Source organism: Brassica napus, chromosome C2 (genome assembly GCF_020379485.1).
Source record: "Brassica napus cultivar Da-Ae chromosome C2, Da-Ae, whole genome shotgun sequence".
Lineage (NCBI taxonomy): Eukaryota > Viridiplantae > Streptophyta > Magnoliopsida > Brassicales > Brassicaceae > Brassica > Brassica napus.
Window position 1 is genome coordinate 4,350,071 of NC_063445.1, and position 17,733 is coordinate 4,367,803.

The 17,733-nt window shown below is 33.2% G+C and overlaps 2 protein-coding genes and 1 long non-coding RNA gene across 6 annotated transcripts; 1 reads left to right on the top strand and 2 right to left on the bottom strand.

The window, feature by feature from the left end:
* Positions 1–148: 148 nt before the first annotated feature.
* Positions 149–7,974, bottom strand: LOC111208614. Of its 2 annotated transcripts, none has more exons than XR_007318979.1 (5): positions 2,248–7,974; positions 1,016–2,120; positions 834–894; positions 693–758; positions 149–576 (listed from the first exon to the last, which is right to left on the bottom strand). It is a non-coding gene; the product is annotated as an uncharacterized LOC111208614 (long non-coding RNA). The 2 variants fall into 2 exon arrangements; XR_007318978.1 differs by having other exon boundaries at positions 674–758.
* Positions 7,975–8,211: 237 nt separating this feature from the next.
* On the top strand, positions 8,212–9,828 carry LOC106425834 (20 kDa chaperonin, chloroplastic). 3 transcript variants are annotated; one of them, XM_013866555.3, is made up of 6 exons: positions 8,212–8,342; positions 8,532–8,707; positions 8,880–9,059; positions 9,143–9,298; positions 9,398–9,475; positions 9,557–9,828. In XM_013866555.3, the coding sequence occupies exons 2-6, from the start codon at positions 8,534–8,536 to the stop codon at positions 9,728–9,730; spliced, it is 762 nt and encodes a 253-aa protein (XP_013722009.2). In that variant the 5' UTR covers positions 8,212–8,342; positions 8,532–8,533; the 3' UTR covers positions 9,731–9,828. The 3 variants fall into 3 exon arrangements, with proteins under 3 accessions (XP_013722009.2, XP_013722011.2, XP_048602468.1); XM_013866557.3 differs by having other exon boundaries at positions 8,234–8,342; positions 8,529–8,707; XM_048746511.1 differs by lacking the exon at positions 8,212–8,342 and adding an exon at positions 8,350–8,413 and having other exon boundaries at positions 8,529–8,707.
* Positions 9,829–10,403: 575 nt separating this feature from the next.
* Positions 10,404–15,885, bottom strand: LOC106425782 (auxin response factor 7). The gene is made up of 11 exons (XM_013866495.3): positions 15,229–15,885; positions 14,857–14,969; positions 14,673–14,768; positions 14,543–14,599; positions 14,160–14,315; positions 13,989–14,073; positions 13,818–13,908; positions 13,573–13,737; positions 13,298–13,493; positions 10,821–12,916; positions 10,404–10,740 (listed from the first exon to the last, which is right to left on the bottom strand). Exons 1-11 carry the CDS (start codon positions 15,272–15,274, stop codon positions 10,560–10,562), a joined length of 3,282 nt encoding a protein of 1,093 aa, XP_013721949.2. The 5' UTR covers positions 15,275–15,885; the 3' UTR covers positions 10,404–10,559.
* Positions 15,886–17,733: the final 1,848 nt, after the last annotated feature.

Sequence of the window (17,733 nt, forward strand, 5' to 3'; positions counted from 1 at the left end):
GTTTTCAAACTTAATTACATTTGAATGCCACTGAAGTAATAAATTTATCTACCTATTTTTAAGTTTGTCTTTTTCAGTTATATTAATGTGTTTTCCATATTCAAATATAAACTTAACATCAATAAATTAACTTCTAAAGATGATTACGTAAAAGTAAACTAAGAATTTGAAATTTTACAACATTTAACCGAAAACGTAGGAGGACATCACATTAAATACAAACCTATAATCGAATATCTCCTCTTCAATATCATATCTTTTTGATTACAACCAGTTCATTTTCTTGCAGAGGAAGAAACAATCAATTCTAGATTTATAAAAAATCTAAAGATATAACGATCTCACTGGTTTCCCATTATTTGCGAACGATATGGAGAAATTTTGGAAACAAATTATATTCTTCCATAAAATCACAAGATTATGTCTTCCGCCCCACTTAAAGTATATTCCATTGATTAGGGCTTCACATTTACATTATATATACCTAACCTTGCATAAGTGTTCAATAACCTTTGCAGAATCATAAGTATTATTGACGTTTATTTTTTGCACTCCAATCTGACAAGGAGATCAATTCTGAAAAGCAAAAAATAAATGTTTGTTCTGCATATTTGGTTTTTTTAAAATTCAGATTAATGTCAATAGAACACAACAAAAACGTGAGATGACTAACCTTTTAATTGTCTAATTACCTTCATATCAGTTTGTCAAAGAGATCCGAAAACTTCAAGTCAACATCCATGTAACTAATTTGAACCCTGTTTCAGCAACTGGATATAAGAAGAGACGACAAAAAGTTTCAGTTGTAAAAAAGGCCCCTGTTTTAACCGTACCTGATCACCTTGATCCTATCTTTTATATATGATTATAGATCGGCCAAATCAAAAGTTCGATCTGCACTTACAGTTTATATATAGAAGAATAAGACTTGATGAAAGTACCCAATCAGAGCTAAAACAGCGAAAGTCAAAAACCATGGAAATAGAAAAGTTGAATTAGGGCTACAGATATTCACCTTCCACTACCTATTTTGACGGCAGAAAAATGTCTTCAGATTGAACATCGAAGACAAGCCTCAGATTGAACATCGAAGAAGATAAGAGATTTTTTAATTTTTGACGACAGAACTTAAACAAAATAAACATAAAGACAATTTTTTTTTGGTTATCTTTCCCGGAAAAAAAACGGTTACCAAATCGGCTTCTTTTTTTTTTACAGCACATGGGTTTTTTAAATAAGGCCCCTTTTAACATAATTGGTTATGGACATTTAATTTTTATCTTTATCTCAAAACAAAAAAAAAATTTATTATTAATAAAACATCTAAAATTATTTACATAAATCAACTGTTTTTATATGTTAAATTATTCATATAAGTTTAAAAAATCATTGTATTTTCTTTAAATATGTATTAATAATTTACAATCTTATATGCCATACGGAGCCATTATATAATTTCTTCATATTTTACATTCATAACCATTATTTTTATATATTGTATACAATTCTCTAATTACGTGTATATATTCAATTTGTTTATATGATATCGAATATTCGTCATAAATCAATGGTTTAACACCCACAAAAAAGTAATTTACTTAGTGAATATAATATATTAAATATTACAAATACATTATTTAGTTAAATTAAATAATCAAAAACCGTAAATTCAAACCCGCGCTGGCGCGCGGGTCAAGATCTAGTTATTATTACTAATCATGACATTTAATATTATATATATATATATATATTTTTTTTTTTAATTGGCAAGCATCTAGACGGGTTGTTTAATTATATTGTTTTAATTGGTAAACTTCTAGATGTATTAACTAATAATTTAGACATCCGATTAATTATTTTAGACGTCATACGTTGAGTTACCGTACACTTATCGACTAACATTTTCTCGATCACTGGATAAATTCATCAATCAACAAATGTTATTTGGATTGATTTATAAAATTGAAATAACGGAACAATACATATCTTTATTAAATCGTCAAGTACAGCAAACATATGATAATTTATAGAGAATTTATATTGCCTTCACGATTTTTTATCACACATATCCAAATATTAATTCACATAGCCTTTTGCCTTTTTCACATCGATCTCTTTATCTGCTCGTCACACACAACAACAACAAAATCCACAAATATATAAATAAATTTAAGGAAAAAAATCATATATGCTGAATGAATATAAATATAACTTTATATAAAATTTATCATTATTGCCAAAACTTACGCGGATTACATTCCAGAGCACATTTAGGCAAACATGAGATTCTATCATGTATTGGACCAGTGATACATATGTTATAACACGTCTTGATACAATCTCCCCAACGTCCAACTAAAACTTCAGATTCAGCTGTAAGATTTCCGATTGTCAACATCATCACCATAAATATAACCATTTTCTTCATCTCCATTGTTTTTAGAATACACAGATTTTTCTCAGAAAGAAGAAGAAGAAGCAAATTTATCTTTATAATGGACCTAACACTTAGTCATATGTTATATATAGGCTCTAACTGATGACAACAAAAGAAATAATAGAAACAAAAAGGAATAGAATCAAGAAGAATAAAATAATAGAAATATTTAGTCCTTATTGTTCTTTGCCTGATTTGATAACGACTAGTTTTTTGCTTTGATTCCTTAAATTAAAAGGAATGAGAAGGAACATTTGGAAAAAAAATATTCCTTATAAATAGTATCAAATTTGAGGAATGAAGAAGAATTATTTATTTCCACTCATTCTTTTGGTCACCATTTAGAGCCATAGTCTTTATTATTATAACATGATTTCTTAAGTGGATCTAACATTTTGTCATATGTTATATTATACAAAATATAACTAATAATTAATAAAAAATACTAAAATTTCACTAAGATAATTATAATACTAGATATGTTTCCAAAAACACAATAACTAAATTTGAGTCTAGATAATATGAAACATTGAATCCCACTTTTTAATAAATTAATATTAATTTTCTTTCAGATTATTTGATAAATCTCTCTTATTAAAACATAAACATATTAATGGATCTAACATTTAGTCATATGCTATTTTATATAACCTTTTTTATATTAAAACAGAAACATCTTTATTATAAAAACAATTTGTTTTCTAATGGATCTAGCATTTAGTAGTATGTTATACTATATAAAATTAATGTCACTAATAAATAATAACTTATGAAAATACTAGATAACCCCTAAGATAATTATAGAAACAACATTAAAGTTCTATATATGTTTTTAAACAACTCAATAACAAAATTTAAGTCTAGATAATATAAAACATTGAATTACACTTTTGAATAAATTTTCATTAATTTTTTCAAACTATTTGATAAATCTCTCTTATTAAAATATAAATATTTTAATAGATCTAACATTTAGTCATATGCTAAATAATATAACCTAGTTTATTAAAACAGAAACTTTTAATGGTCCTAACCTTTAGCGAAATATTATGTTATATAAAACATCATTAATAATTAATGAAAACAATATAACTTCTTTAAGTTAATTATAGAAAAACATTAGATATGTTTCCAAACAAGTCAATAATTAACATACAGAAAATAATTTCAATTAATATTAAATTAATAAATTATTTTATTTATACTTTCATAAATACAAAATTTCACATTTATTAAATAAGCTTCATATTTAATTAAATAATATATATATATAACATTAGAGTAATAAATTGAAAACGAGTAACAAATTGACATGAAATAATTTTTATAATTAAAATTTCATCAAAATCTATATCAAACAATTAATAAAATAAATTAAGAATATTAACATTTCATAAAACTTTCATAACGAAAAGGGGTCGAATTTAAAAATACAATTAAGGCATATTTTATATAATTTTCATATTTAGTAGAAATACACACTACTGAACTATATACAATTTCAAATACAAAAAAAAAATCAAAAATAAAAAAAGCTTAAAATAAGTTAGAATGGTTCGCTTTTGTCCACAAGAAAATAAATTCTACAACGATTAATCAAATGTCACGGAATATGCAAAATCTCCAGTTGATATAAATTCTACAACGATTTTATATTTGTTCTATTTTGGACATCTCACTGTGTTCTTCCTCTTCATCAACACATTCTGCATCATCTCGGTTGGTGTCCGCAAGCTGAATCACACCAGGTATGTGTTCTGAGCATTCATGTTCAACAAACACTTCCACAACATCTATCCCTGACTTGTTTGTAGACCGTAGCTCACACATCTCCCCATCGTATCTATCATATACATACCACAGTTCCTTCATCTCCTCTTTCTCTGATTTTTACCAAATCAAGCCAAGTGGTGCTCTAATGAGGGCTTCTTCTTTGCAAAAATCAACGAACATATCCCACACTATGTCATCGATTTTCCATTCCACATTTTTGCTCCCTAATTCACCCAAATACTCATAATCTTCACCATCACCAATCTTCTTCATTTCACCACCAAAATGAATCTTCAATTCCATTTCATGCGAATCCCTGTTATAAAAAAATGAGTCTTTAGCTATTTCTAAGAGACAAAGAACAAGGTAGAAGAAATGAAGAATCAAGAGACAAATACGAGGTAGAAGAAGTGAAGAATCTATATAAACTTTCTCGGTCTTGTTACTGTTAGGACCCTAATCCCTAAATCGATTTCGAAACAAATTTTATGTTCTCAACAGTGTCGTTTTTAATCAAAAAACAACATGCATTTTGCCCAGTAAACGTCGTGAACAATACCGTCAAATAGGGTTACGAGAAAAACGTGGGATGCGACTTTGGAGTTTGTTTCGACAAAAGTTATAGTTTGAGGTATTAAAGTGTTAGTGAAAAAGGTTGAATATTTAAACTGCTAGAATGTGTCAACTTCAGGGTTTAAATGCGATTTTTCCCTAAATTATTATGGCGTATGTTTCTAAATCATGAAAACTTCACGATAAAATATTTAATCTGGAAAATATTAGTGTCAGTTTCATATGAGATTTTAATGTAGGTTTTTCTGATTTTAAAATAATCATAATATTATTTTATTATTTTACTTAAATATATCTAATTTTTTTTGTTAAAAAATTCATGTTAAACACTTTTAGTGGATTTGATTTTCCCCATCAAAAAGTAACTTGGAAAGTGTAATCAGCTACAAAACACACGTGACTGCAAGATGGTACGTAATTTCAAAAAGAAAAACAACGGTTCCTTTATTATTTTTATTATAATCAATAATGTTCATCTCTAAATACATTGGTATGTCGTTAAAAAAAAAAATACATTGATATTTTCTGCGGATTACTGAAACTAAAAATGGCTGAATTATTGTAGGTATCATTTTCTAACACTAAGCACCTTTTTCGCTGGTCGGTACACTAACTACATTATAGTACACATTTTTTTTTTGGTTTTGGCTTATACTAATACTGTTATACACTAAGCACATTTCTGAGATCTTCACATTAGAGAAATAGTATTGATGATCTTTAACAAGCTTAGGCGAACATTCTTCTATTTAACAAAGATTAGCTTTTTCAGTCTCAGCTTACATTCATATAATTAAAATCAAACAGAGTTCAAAATAGAGTATATAACCAGGGGCGTCCCTGAGATGTTGGAGACCTAAAAAAATTTAGTGAGGATTTTCTAAAAAAATTTCTTTTTACAAATTTAGGAGTTTTTTTCTTGTAATTGTTTTGAAAAAATTTGGGGTACTGAACCGATGTTTTAATTCGCTGTGCTCAGAACCACCCTTGTATATATAACTAAAGCAAAGATTAAGCTTTCAGATTACAAATAATGTTCCCTCTTAATATTTGAAAACTTTGTTTTTTTGTCGATATTTGAAAACTTTTTTTTTCTAGTGTACTATAATTTGTGGTTAATTAAATCATACTTTGGCCTAATATAGTCTCATGTTTATACTATTTAAATACGTGAATACTCCTAAAACTTTAAAAATGAAAATATGTAAAAATGATTTTGATTAATCTAGAAATTTCACAAAGTGGATAAAGAGGATCCGGACCCGACCCGACCGGTTAAGAAGACAAAACCCCCACCCGGTTAGAGCGTTCTAGATATAACTCTTCCTGCAATAAAAAGGACCAAAGTATTGTACTTTATAGTCTACTAGGTGGACCGCCCTCACGTATGTGCGGGCATTAATATTAATATTAATTAAATTGATATTATATTTACAACTATATAATACTTATGTTACATGTATATGGTTAATATGAAATATTCGATATTACATATTGATATTTATACTATGTTCATATGAACAAAGAATACATTAGAACGTTTTTAAAACGATCACACTTAACACTAATCATAAAATATCAGAAAAATATAATTGAGAAAAAACAAATATTTCACGCATAACCCCAATAAAAAAATCAGCCATGAAATATAAAAAAGAGATTTGAATTACCTGAGATTTATTATCATTGGTTTCATTGTAACAACATAGATGATTTATGGTTTCTTTCTCTAACCCTTCAGTAAAAAAAGAGGTAATTCTAACAAAAATATTTAAAGATGTAAACAATCCTCAAAAGATAACAAATTATATAATTGATAGGACAACGTCAATGAGTTTTAAAGTTTTTAAAAAGCTTTGAGATTACCTTTGACTCTCAGACGTACCGAAGAAGATCACACACAATAAATAAATTGCACTTGATTAGCATACATATCTTATATTATATTCTTGATAAGTAATTTAACTTTATAAAAAAAAGAATTACCTTTTTCGAAAGGGATGATCAGTTCTTAGATAAACAGAATCGTCTCTTTTTGTTAGTTGAATCACTAATGATGCAAAAATATGGATAGAGATACAACATGGAGATGAAGAGAACAAAAATAAACGGAGAAGAAGAATCTCCCATAAAATTAACAATAATGGTGTTCATGTCTATAAGTTACTTATTGATTATTATACACCTGCGCAAGATCACAAAAATAGAATTTAAATTATAACGATCAAAAACATATGAAAACTTAAAAAATAGATGCGTGAAACTAATAGGGTGGCGTGATATTTATTTAGCAAATTAGTTTAAGTTTCTAAATGACCTAGTTTTTAAGAGAAGCTATGAGATAAAATATCCTCTAATAAATTTTAATTCAGCTATGAGATAGAATATCTTCTAATAATTTTTTAAAAATATTCTAGTTATAATATATACATAATTTTGGTAACTCAAATTTTGCTATATATATTTAAATATTTAATGCATGATATTAGGAAAGAAGATATCTCGTCAGTTGACTGCAACTGGTTTTTGATAAAACAAATCCCACTATAAGGATTTAAATAATAGATAATAAGGAAATAATAAGGAATTTTAACGTTAAAACCCTCAAACTAAGTCTTTTTTGGGTAAAAATCATCAAACTAAGTATTTAACGAAAAAACCCCTAAACTAACTTTATTTAATGAATTAAACTCTGATAGGTCATAATTACTATTACTACCAGTAAATCTTTAGTTTAGGGGTTTCTATACTAAAATGAAAAAAATTCAAAATATTGTAATAGGAGGATAAATTTTCAAAATACATTTTATAAATTAATGTATAAGCTTCTATAAATGACTTAGAACCTCTTATAATAATTTAAAACGTTTGATTTTTATAAATGTATTTATAATTTTATAAATGATTTATAAAACATGCATTAAATTATTAGACATTAATAGCTATTATGATACTTTATATACAAATATAATTCTTTCTATACGAATATAAAATCATTATATCAAATCAATTAAACACTTTTGTTTATTATTTTATGTAATTTATAAATATATAGAAAAATTGAGGTCCTAAACCGATGTTTTAATTCGCTGTGCTCAGGACCACCCTTGTATATATAACTAAAGCAAAGATTAAGCTTTCAGATTACAAATAATGTTCCCTCTTAATATTTGAAAACTTTGTTTTTTTGTCGATATTTGAAAACTTTTTTTTTCTAGTGTACTATAATTTGTGGTTAATTAAATCATACTTTGGCCTAAGATAGTCTCATGTTTATACTATTTAAATACGTGAATACTCCTAAAACTTTAAAAATGATAAAAATGAAAATATGTAAAAATGATTTTGATTAATCTAGAAATTTCACAAAGTGGACAAAGAGGATCCGGACCCGACCCGACCGGTTAAGAAGACAAAACCCCCACCCGGTTAGAGCGTTCTAGATAGAACTCTTCCTGCAATAAAAAGGACCAAAGTATTGTACTTTATAGTCTATCTCTTCTGCAACTTCCTCTTAGGGTTTTATCCTCCAAAGTCACAACCTTTTCTTATCCTCAAGGTACGAAGATCTCTTCTCATCACTTTCTTACACTCTCTTCACATTGTTACCAACGAGAATTGAACATAAAGGTCTGAACTTTGGATGGATAGACTCTCAAAAATGTGGTGAATCGGGGAGGAAGCTCCATTGCTCTCTATCTATCGTTTCTTACTAAATGAGAGTTTCATGTGTTTTGACTAATAGCAGAAATGGCGGCGACGCAACTTACAGCATCACCAGTGACTGTGTCAGCTAGGAGCTTAGCCTCACTCAGAGCTTCGAGTGCAAAGTTTTCATCTTTTGGGACTTTGAAACCAGGGACCCTTAGGCAGAGTCACTTCCGTCCTTTGGTTGTTAGAGCTGCTTCTGTGGTTGCTCCTAAGGTACTTTCTCAATTTTCTTTGTTGGTCTGAATGAACATGTGGAACTTGTCTGAACATTGAGTTGCTGTTTTGTCCAATCTGCTACCTGTTGTCTGAAGAAACTAAGCTTTAGGCACTTCTAGCTTAAGAACCTATGTTTGATTGTTTTTCTCTTATGTATGGTTATGTACAGTACACTTCAATTAAGCCATTGGGAGATAGAGTTTTGGTGAAGATCAAGGAGGCAGAGGAGAAGACTATGGGAGGTATCTTACTTCCATCCACAGCTCAATCAAAACCTCAAGGAGGTGAAGTCGTTGCTGTTGGTGAAGGAAGAACTATTGGGAAGAACAAAATCGACATCAATGTCCCTGTAACAGCCTCTCAGCCTCTCTTTTCTTTGTCTGTTATTAGATTTTATCTGGACATCTCTCATTTTTTATTTTTGTGGTGTAGACTGGAGCACAGATTATTTACTCCAAATACGCAGGAACTGAGGTGGAGTTCAACGATGTGAAGCATCTCATTCTCAAGGAAGATGATATTGTTGGCCTTCTTGAGACTGATGACATCAAAGATCTCAAGCCTTTGAATGACCGAGTCTTCATTAAGGTAACGCCTAGTGTGTGTATTTTAAATCATCTTATTGTTTGTAACACGCAAGAACAGTGGTAACATGTGGAGGTTTTGTTTTGATATTTGTGAGTTTAGGTTGCTGAGGCAGAGGAGAAAACAGCTGGAGGGTTGTTGCTAACCGAGACTACCAAAGAGAAGCCTTCTATTGGCACGGTAAGCACAACAGCGTGATGTGTACCTCAGCTCATACACAAGTGGCAAGTATCAACAACCCTTCTGTGTGTTTGTTGGCAGGTCATAGCGGTTGGACCAGGTTCTCTAGATGAGGAAGGTAAACTTCAGCCACTACCAATCTCAACTGGAAGCACAGTTCTATACTCCAAGTATGCTGGCAACGACTTCAAGGGCAAAGATGGTTCCAACTACATCGCCCTCAGAGCTTCAGATGTTATGGCTATCCTTTCTTAGTTTATGTCTTTGTAACCTGCAACAAGTTGTATCCCAATTGTGGAAATTTTTTTCATCAACGGCCTCAGCATAATCTTGAATAAAAAGACTCGAGTTTATCAACATAATTGTGATTTGATTACTGATTTGTTTGCTTCCCATTCTATTATCTAGCCCTAGGCACATTTATTCATAAGCAAGGAACTGTACTGAATCAGGATGTAGTTCGGATTTGGATCCTATCAAATACTTGAACGAATCTTTTATTTCTAGAATTTTTAAAAAAGGAATTGAACTGAGACCAAACCAAAAAACAAATAGATATCTAAATTTTTATAATATAATTTATATTCTTATAAATATTAAATATATTTAGTTTTAATATAATTAAATAATTTAAAAATATTTCAAGTTATCTAAATTATCCAGATTTTATCGAAAGTTAAAAAAAAATTATACTAATCTGAAAAACATGAATATTTAATCAGAACCGGAACCATTGGGATACAAAATTATTTTGAATAGTAATATGTTCCTAATTTTGATACCCGAATCAAATCGAAAACCAAAAAAATAGAACCAAAACCGAACCAAAATTTCTAGATATCCGAACATATCTAAGAACCAAATAATGGGTCCGAAACCAAGAACCGAATGCCCATGGCTACTATTACCATTAACATGCATACCAAACTGATAAAATCTTCGTGTGAAGTGTAAACTTAGTAAAAGGTATTTTACAGGTGAATGCTCTACAGTGTCCAGTGGAAACTTGAGACATGTTATCAAGAGAAGTTATATTACATAAGGAAGCAAAAAGAATCTTTTGTCTGTAAGAGATCTTCTGTCTTCACCGGTTAAACGAAGTGGCTGAGTTATCATCATAATGACCTCTCCAAGCATTGCCACTATCACCGCCGCTACAAGCTTGATTAGTAACCGGTACACCAGCAAAGTTCCCGTCCAAGCTCATCTGCTGAACCTCAGCTGATGAAAGGATCTTTATGCTTTGAACACAGTTCACAAACTCCCTGCAGATATCAACATTTAACGGTTATGACAACAAGAATGAAACAAACTTACAGACAGTCTCATGTCTGAATGTACTTACTCCCATGGATCATCGCCCACAAGAAGGATGTCGTTTTCATGATCAACATAGACAAGTTTCCAGTCTGATGTCTGTGGATCTTCAAGCTGTCCTTCTATACCAAACATCCTCGCTAGATCATGCCTCAGCTCATCATAACCTCTATAACGGTTGACGTCTATTGATCTCCCTACTGAACCTCGCTTCTGCACCTTAGTATAAGTTCGCATCCGTTGAGTCTGAGTTGGCCATAATCCGCCACCAAGAACTCCACCAGCATCGTTGACAGCTACATCGTTTGAGATGGCTGGCACATTTGGGATACCGAAAGATTGTGTTCTTATAGCTGAAGTAGACATCTCTGTACCAATGTCATTAGTCACTCCTCCATAGTTTGAAAGCATGTTCTGGAGATCTTTCTGAGAGTCGTATCCCCTCGAGAGCAACGTGTCTGGGACAAAGCCATTATCAACATTAGCTCCTCCCCCGAGTAAGCTGTTTCTTGAATCGCTGTCGAGGCCAAAGGTTGGAGCCAAGAAAGACGTTCCAGAGGCAGATGCTTCTAGCTGATGATGATCTGTTAAACTCGCTTGGGATTTTTGCTGACCTGTTAGTTCATGTTTTAGCGATTTGCTGTAAAGATCCTGGACAAGATTACCGGAGATATCAACAGCTGCATCAGGCATCAAGGTTGGTGGACCGCTTTGGGTTCTGTTGAGGAAGGTTGAAGAAGTGATCTGACAGTTGTTGGTTGACGGCGAGGTTGAAGAGGAAGGTGCATCTCCTCCATCTGTAATGCCTGAATAAGCTTTGACCCCTCCTCCTCCAACCAGTGGGTTTTGTTTGTCCTGTGGCCGGCTCACTAACATTTGAGGTGGTGGCTGTTGCAACTGTTGGTGGAGTAACTGAGACTGCAAACTCGAGCTTCCTGGCATAAGAAATTGCTGTTGCTGTTGTTGTAATCTCTGCAGAAGCTGAAACTGTAAGTGCGGTTGTTCCAAGAGACTCTGCTGGAACATCTGTTGGTGTGTCTGTTGAGCTTTCTGCTGCTGATTGGGTCCGTTGACAAGAACAGGAGACTGCTGCTGTTCTAGTTGTCGTGGAAACTGTGTGTCGTGCGGTGGTATGGACATTGGATTAGATGAAGAAGACTTGCTGGTTTCAACTACATTACTCTGGCTAGTGCTAGCACCTAAATGGCGATGTGTGTGTTGAAGCTGCGTAGACTGTTGTTGTTGCTGTTGACAGTTTTGGTTAAGGGAGCTAGAAGGAGGCACAATGACACTGCTTGCCATTGATACTGAAACTACTGGTGGCTGCAAATGATGCATAGATGCTTGTTGTGCCTGATGCTGCTGCGCTGCTTGACCACTATGAAGCTGATTCTGCGGAAGCTGAAATTGCTGCAACTGATGAGGTTGTAACTGTTGTGGCTGTGACTGTGGCTGTGGATGCGGATGAGACTGCAACTGCTGCTGCTGTTGCTGTAGCCGCTGAGTCTGTTGATGTAAGGGCAGATGATGTTGTTGCTGCAGCGTTTGTTGTTGTTGAGGTTGAGATTGCTGTTGCTGATGATTCAAAGAGGAATGCAACAACTGCTGCAGCTGTTGTTGTTGAGACAACGTAGTCGGTGGCTGAGGCAGCTGGGACATTGACGCTTGCGGATTCGGTTTGTTAAACTGGAGGTTAGCTGAGGAAATCCCCCCTGGAGGCGTCTGAAAGCTCAGTAACTTTGAGGGATCATCAGTGCCGACAAGATTGCTGTGCATCCCCGTGGCTGGCGGGAGCATCGAAGGGAAGAAACCCGATTGTGCAGCAGCAGCAGAAGAGGGTAACTGGCCATTCTGCTGCTGCATACTCATCCACTGAACCAAACTCAAACCAGGGAATATCGAACTGGAAGAGTCTTTCATCTCTAAGCCATTGTCAAGCCATGGCATTGCTCTCCTCAGCGCAGACTCCATGTCAGTATCATCATCTGGCACTCCGGGCTGTCCAGCAAACCGAGGTCGAAAGAATGGAGGTGGGCAGATGTAAAAAGGAGTTAAAACCGGTTCAATGTCCCAAACTGAAACTCTACTAGGCCGATCACCAGCAGCTGACTCATCCCATCCAATCTTTAGCAAAATAAAAAACAAAACAAAACAAGACAGCTAAAATCAATGTTCAAGAAATTGCTAGGAAGCAACTAAGTGCTTAGTAGAGGACTATAGACTAGGCGTATTATTCGGTGGTATAGAGGGATTTAGATTTGTAAATTTTCACTAACATTATTGTTTAAAATTATTTAGACCAATTTAGATCGATTTAAAACGGTTTAGATTAATTTAAATCGTTTTAAACCGATTTGAACTACATAAATCAGAATTTAAGAAAATGTGATTATTTGTGGTTGCTTAGGCGCCGTCCTACACAGATTATTAGAACATTGGCTAAAATGAATGGTGCAATGTATAAAGAAAAAACGGTATTCATCATGAGTTTTAACTTAAAAATACCTGAAGATTTCGCCACTGAGAGGTTTTCCATCTCACTGGATCAAGATCACTGATACCAGTAACTGTACCCATATACCTACGAACTCCACATTCTTCCGTCTCAAATATCATCCTAAACCGCATACCGAGGGAAACTTGAGCGTACATAGCTTTAGTATATTTAGCTAAAGGAACCACAAACTCAGCAGGAGCAGCCCTGCAAAAAAAACAGTTGTATACTCAGCAGTTGCTATGAAACAAACGTTTCATAAGGAATGGAGACAAAGGGAAGCAACCTTGGGTTGTAGAAAATGGTGAAGGGACTGTTGTTAGCATTAGCATGAGCTGCTGCAGCAAGAACACCGATGTGCATGCTATCGCTTGATATTACAGATGAAGAAAGCGCAGGCTGTTGTCTATTTGCGCGTCTTATACCCAACAGAAGCTGCGCCTTTCCATCTCTTAATTGAAAGTGAAAAAGCAGTTAACATCTTGACAAGATAAATACCGAAAGAACATCTGCACATTGAGATTGATCTACCTTATGAAAAGAACAGAGTCCCCAGCAAAGAGCCTTTTGTTGCTGACAAAAACACTCCACCCTGTAGTCAGCAGGTGCCTTTTTGGTTGACCTGTTAAATTTCTTAACAGTATTACAAAAAAAACAAACTGGTTGAGTAAGTTTAATCATACCAAGAACAAGGAAAAAAACCTCGATAAATATGTCTGAAAGTCCATGTGTTGTCATGAATATCCTTAGCAACAAGCTCCTGACAAGGTGGTTGCATGGAGAAATCCTAATAGAACATTGCCAACGATGTAAGAAACTATAGCAAGAAAGCACAATCATCTAGTATAAAATGTATAAGCACTGTATATACACCAGAGCAGGAAAGATCTTCTCAGCTGCTCGTCGAGGTACAGAGAATCCACCGTGAGTGCTAGTGTCACTCGCCGTGAGGGTCTTGCAGAAAAACTCATTAGGTTGTCTGTTTAGCTTAAGGCCCATGTCAGAGGCAAGCAATGCATCTCTGTCATACTGTTCAAACAATATCCTCACAACAATTAGTCCCTACTCAAAACACATCTAGAACCAATGTTCAAGAAATAGCTAGGCTATAATTAAGCATATTGTAAGGGATTAATGTTTAGGCGGGTGCCTAGACAGATTTTCTTAAAATATTGTTTTAGAGAAATCATCTTGTTGCCTAGACCGATTTTTAGAACACTGTCTAGAACCGAGTTATACAGTGGAATGTAACCTACTTTGTTTACTGGCTGAAGAGTCATCTGCGCATAGACCTCATCCGTCTCAGGATCAGCCTAGTTCACAAACCCCAAAACACATTAGATTGATGTTAAGAGATCTTTATTGGTAACTCAAAAGATACCATACATTCAATGTAACGTTTTGGAGCATGCAAATGAGCTTAGAAGGAAGATTAGGGTAGCTTGGTATGAAATCAGTCTGCTTCTGCATTGAAGCCGCCACCTAAGAAATTAAAAAAACAACAGCCACATGAAAATTTTGATATTCTTGATAAGCTATGAATGTTATCTACCGAGCTTCAACAACATACTTGCTCACTGTGACCTTGAGGGAAGTAAACAACAAGACTCCCAGCTGGAGGCAACGATATGAGTGGCCCAGCACAAGCGTGCCATAGCTCTGAGTTTATATTTCTCCTATCTCCTGCATTCACACAACATCAAAGATGTGGTTAACATCTCTAGGATCTTCCATTAGTTACTACTTACTACTATCAAAGGAACAGTCTTTGATAACATCTTCCCACATACATATAATTAACTTACCTCTAAAGCAGACAATGAGTGAAATAAACTCATTTCAGGTGACCATATCAAGCAATTCTAAAGAACTGTGACCTTTACTGACAACTGAATCTATACACAATCCAACTAAAGGATTAACATTTATCTATACAACAAACCTTCCACTGGATTGGGAGACACTCCATTAGATGAAGGAGCTTTCATGATTACTGAACTTGACTAATAATCTAAATCTGAGCTTTATACAAAGCTGAGCTCATTGCGTGAGAGCTTCATCTTCATCATAGATAGAGACCTTAAAGCCCTGAACTTTCTTCTCTACCACAGTCGAAAAGGAAGCAGCTTCTTGCTACCTCCACTCTTCACAATCCAACTTACTCAAAGATCTCTTCTTTTTACTTCCGACAGAGATCAAAACGACGACTTTTCACACGCGGAATCTCCGGAGAGACCAATAATAAGTCATACGACAGAAGAAAGATTCTGTTTTTAGAGAAGCCCTTCAACAAACTTGACGCAGCTGCTCTCTTCGCTTTGGCGTATCAAGAGGGTTGGTTTCAGAGACGGGTTTCTATAATTAGAAATTTGGGGAAATGGGTAAAAGAATAGAAAGAGGAAAGAAAACGAAGGGAGAAGATCGAGGAGCAGATGAGATTAGGACAGAGAGTTCAAAACGGGAGAGAAAGATAATCAGAGTTGTGTCGGAAAGGGATGATCAGTGGTGACCAGGACAACTACCAAAAGGTCTGCACAAGCACCACCAGAGGTAGCTTTTCTTCTTCTTTGTTTCTTTTTTTTCTACGCCGCGAATTTTTGGGATATTTTTATTTATTTAATTAATGCTTACGAGCCGACATTAGTCACTAGCAAACTGGCCACGATAAAATTTCTTAAATATATTATTTGTCACTCTCCTTATAACCTTCATTTGGAAAAGAAAAAAAAAACAAGAAACTCGAACTGTATTTTTTTATTTCTTTCTGATACGTGAAACTTTATTACAAAACTTCTCTTACTATTATTATGTTCAAAATTTAGGATTAACTATTCAAAATATATCACAGAAAAAAATGTTACCGATTTGGATGATAGAAATAGTTATGAATTTTATAAGCTAAACCCAAGTTTTAAACGAGAATGAAACCTGCGGATTTGGTGATACAACATACAATTATTATGTTTAGCAAAAGGAAAAAAAAACACAATCATTATGTTCAAAGTAATTTATATGATTTATTGTTAACAAGTAATTTATATGATTTAGGGTATGACTGGTTTTCCCGCTACCAACCGCAAACGTAGCTTTTGCGGTTAGTAGCGGTTGCTGGCGTTTTGCAACAATCGCTCAAACCGCTCTAAACCGTTCCAAATCGCTCCAAATCGCTCTGAACCTCATAAATTCAAAAGCTGGTTCCAGCTAGCGTTTGCGGTTGCGGGCGTTTGCGGGAGAATAAAATTTTTTTTTTTCCAAAACAATATAAATACAAAAATAAAAAAATTCAATAAAAAAATTAAAGTGAAATTATAAAAATGCTAAAATATATCAATTAAATTTTAATTAATATTATAAAACTTTAAAATAAAAATATTTTCTATATTTTTAAAAAAATTAAACTATAACTTTCTAAATATAAATTTTATATTTATTATAATATTATTATTTTTGATATTTTTATAATTGTATAAAATGTAAATATTATTAATTTATTATTTAACAGCTGCTGCATTTGGTAGTTAACCAGTCATAAGTATCCCGCAAACGCACAAATTTCTAACCGCAGAACCAGTCGTACAAATCTCTTAAAACCGTTAGAAACCGCAACCACCCGCATCCGCAAACTCCCGCAACCGCAACCGCAACCGCTGCGGTTAAACCAGTCAGGCCCTTACTTGTTAACAAGTAATTTACGGTTTGGATTTTGTTTACTTTGAGATTTACATTGCTAGATTTTTCTCTCTCAATCATTTATTTGTTGACATATGTGTTCGACGAATCAATAATTTAAGGAAACTATTTTCTTGGATACATATTTATTTTCAAGCGTTTAGTGATAAATCCTTAATTTATTCGAATGTCGTCATATTGATTGAAACAATAAATCCTTAATTTATGGATGTTTACCGTTTTTGGATTAATAAAAAAAAGATGAGATTCACATGAAGATATACGACAACGCCATCTATAATGTTACGAAGATGACGTGCTGATTTACTAACGAGGGCGCCTCCACACTCAAAGGTCGAAAGCACAGTGCATTTTTTATAATACAAGATCACATTATGGAAAAGCATATGTATAAGATTCGAGTATCTTTTAACGACAACACTTAGCATAACATAAAAGAAATCTTTTAACGTTGAGTTGGCCTAGTGGTAAAAGGGTTGCGGCTGTAACTTCCGCCACTTGAGTTCAACTCACGGTGGAATGGATTATTTACAATGTTTGGATTTCTGGCAAAGAGATGAAAACATTTTTTTTTAAAAGAAATTTTTATTCTCCTTATTTTGTACAAATTTAATTATTATTTTGTGTTCAAAAAAAATTAATTATTATTTTTTAAAATTAAGATTTGGGTTTATATGTGAACCTCACCATCAATCGTATAGTTAAGAGTTCTTTTCAGCCTCAAAATCCCTAACTCCATAAGGTCCCCCACCTTCAT

Excerpts from the sequence above, each read along its gene's own strand:
- LOC106425782 (XM_013866495.3), bottom strand. The coding sequence starts at position 15,274 with ATGAAAGCTCCTTCATCTAATGGAGTGTCTCCCAATCCAGTGGAAG. Across the intron at positions 14,600-14,672 it reads TCCAAAACGTTACATTGAAT|GCTGATCCTGAGACGGATGA; the intron begins GTATGGTATCTT and ends TTTGTGAACTAG. Across the intron at positions 13,738-13,817 it reads GACTCTGTTCTTTTCATAAG|AGATGGAAAGGCGCAGCTTC; the intron begins GTAGATCAATCT and ends CTTTCAATTAAG.
- LOC106425834 (XM_013866555.3), top strand. The coding sequence starts at position 8,534 with ATGGCGGCGACGCAACTTACAGCATCACCAGTGACTGTGTCAGCTAGG. Across the intron at positions 9,060-9,142 it reads AAATCGACATCAATGTCCCT|ACTGGAGCACAGATTATTTA; the intron begins GTAACAGCCTCT and ends TTTGTGGTGTAG. Across the intron at positions 9,299-9,397 it reads ATGACCGAGTCTTCATTAAG|GTTGCTGAGGCAGAGGAGAA; the intron begins GTAACGCCTAGT and ends TTGTGAGTTTAG.